Below are 2274 nucleotides of genomic sequence, written 5' to 3'. Positions count from 1 at the left end.
TAGGGTTATTTTTAACGAGGTGAAGCCCCCCCCCCCGAAGGGGGGCGGAACATACTGTCTCCGCATACATTTTTCTACCCTCATGTAAGTCACTCCCCTCCACCAAATGTAGATGGAAAAATGTATGCGTGAAGACAGTATGTTCCGCCCCCCCTTCGGGGGGGCTCCACTTCGTTAAAAATAACCCTACCCACCCTATGTCAGAGGTGTGGAGTGGATCTCGCTTCACGTGGAAAGTTGCAAACCCATGTGGAATCATATATGTGCTGCAAAGTACATGCTTAGATGGAAGGATAAATACGAAATTGCTTCCGGATAACCCCAGTGTATTATCTGCTTTACCCGAATATAACCCGTGTCTAACACGTGTGTGAGAAGAATCAACATTACATATGTTTCTAACTTATCATTCACACAGCCACCGCACAGACATCGAATGTCGCACATTTTTACGTCATTATGCATGCTCGGTTATTATACACATTTAAAATTGGTGCGCTTTTTGCACATAACCACATCAACACTACGACCAATCACAGGATTATGTTGATAGAAGTGGTTCTGTGATTGGCGATACGCAGGTTACGCTTATGCAAGTTACGCTCCATGTGGTGCCACCCTTAAAATAGTGACTAACACTAGAATTACGATAAAACAAATGAAGCGCATCACATTTGTTTGGAAAGTCGCATACACGTGCAACAATGTTAAGTTTGTTCGAATTTGCGCGTCTTCTTCATAATAAAGAAGAATTAATAGATTTTTTATTTCAGAATGGCGTATTAGCAAATACAATTAAGTGTAATCGGTGCGGTAACGATATCAATATTAATAAAGATACATTAATATATCGATGTACAAGACGATCTTACATAAAGAACGTACACAAGAGACGTGTTTCCAAGAGGTGCAACTTCTACAGAACTGCTAGAGTTGGTACTTGGTTCCATCAAAGCAATTTAGACATTGCTACTATCTGTAAGATAGTAGCATGTTTTTTGATGTTCCGGCATCCACGGCAGGACGACACAGTGGATGAAACTGGCGTAGCGTCGCCCACAATTATAGATTGGTTCAGTTTTTGCCGAGAGGTAAATATATCTTCATTTATTTTAATAATTGCACTGCGTGTTAAAAAAATAAAATTAATGTAGAAAACTAAATGTTAATATTCTTTTATTTGCAGGTCTGTGTGTTCTGGGTAGACAAGCATAGCGAGAAGCTCGGTGGCCCAGGACATACAGTTGAGATCGACGAGGCAAAAATTGGAAAAAGAAAATACAATCGTGGCCGACTCATTAAAGGGAACTGGATTTTTGGAGGATACGAGCGAGAATCAAAGAAAGTCTTCATCGTTCCAGTCGAGAATCGGACAGAAGAGACACTCCTGAAGTGTATCAAGGAATGGATTCTGCCAGGAACTACCATCGTGTCAGATTGTTGGAAATCCTACAATTGCTTAAGCAATGAAGGCTTCCAACATCTGACAGTAAACCATTCCTACAATTTTGTCGATCCTGAGAGTGGTGAGATATAAAAATATATTATATATAAATAGCAAATTATATTATTAATGTTGCTATGTTCTAATATATTTTTTAAATTTTCAGGTGCACACACTCAACATATAGAGCGCGTTTGGAGAGAGGTTCAGGGAAATATTCCAAAATACGGAACTAAATCCGAACATTATGTTGGATATTTGTCCGAATTTCTCTTCAAACGCACCTATAGCCGACTGGAACGCATTGAAGCTTTCTTTAAGACCATCGCGGAGCTGTATCCTCCAATGTCCGAAAACTTGCCAGCAGAATTCGAGGACCAACAGGAACCAAGTACCAGCACAGCTTGAAGACACATTTCTTGTATATGTTCTTTATACCGTTTTTGATATCATTACCGCACTGACATTATCATTACACTTAATTGTATTTGAAAATATGTTGAATTAAAAAATCTATTAATCTTTTATACTTTAATTTATAATTTCGCGCACTTTTCTTAACTCAACGTATGCACAGCGCATATTTACGTCACTGCATATGATGTGCATTTAGTCTGATTTCGTCGGTATGACAGATTTTCTAACCCTAAAAGTTGTCAACTTTAACAATTAATATCTCGCTTCGCAGGGCAGAGCGACGATTTTGTCTAAGGAAAAAGTTGTTTCTCGTTAAAAAACGCGTCGAATGAGACAAATTTGATTGATTTTGGAGGTGGTGTAGCTATTCTTAACATTTACCGGCAGCTCAAGCTCACCACGCATCGCACGCC

General features: G+C 39.2%; 1 protein-coding gene across 1 annotated transcript; it reads left to right on the top strand.

The window, feature by feature from the left end:
• The first annotated feature begins 774 nt into the window (after positions 1-774).
• Positions 775-1852, top strand: LOC105561931. Its single transcript, XM_012012319.1, has 4 exons — positions 775-779; positions 863-1091; positions 1187-1526; positions 1611-1852. Exons 1-4 carry the CDS (start codon positions 775-777, stop codon positions 1850-1852), a joined length of 816 nt encoding a protein of 271 aa, XP_011867709.1.
• The last annotated feature ends 422 nt before the right edge of the window (positions 1853-2274 follow it).

This window comes from Vollenhovia emeryi, unplaced genomic scaffold, assembly GCF_000949405.1.
Source record: "Vollenhovia emeryi isolate VEMERY1.0 unplaced genomic scaffold, V.emery_V1.0 DF945108.1, whole genome shotgun sequence".
Lineage (NCBI taxonomy): Eukaryota > Metazoa > Arthropoda > Insecta > Hymenoptera > Formicidae > Vollenhovia > Vollenhovia emeryi.
The sequence above is the reverse complement of the archived record's forward strand: the minus strand, read 5'-3'. Positions and strand labels throughout refer to the sequence as shown.

What these genes read in the sequence shown, in the direction of transcription:
- LOC105561931 (XM_012012319.1), top strand. An exon ending in GGTTCAGTTTTTGCCGAGAG is followed by an intron (nt 1,092 to 1,186) that starts GTAAATATATCT and finishes TTTTATTTGCAG; the next exon opens with GTCTGTGTGTTCTGGGTAGA. An exon ending in TTTTGTCGATCCTGAGAGTG is followed by an intron (nt 1,527 to 1,610) that starts GTGAGATATAAA and finishes TTAAATTTTCAG; the next exon opens with GTGCACACACTCAACATATA.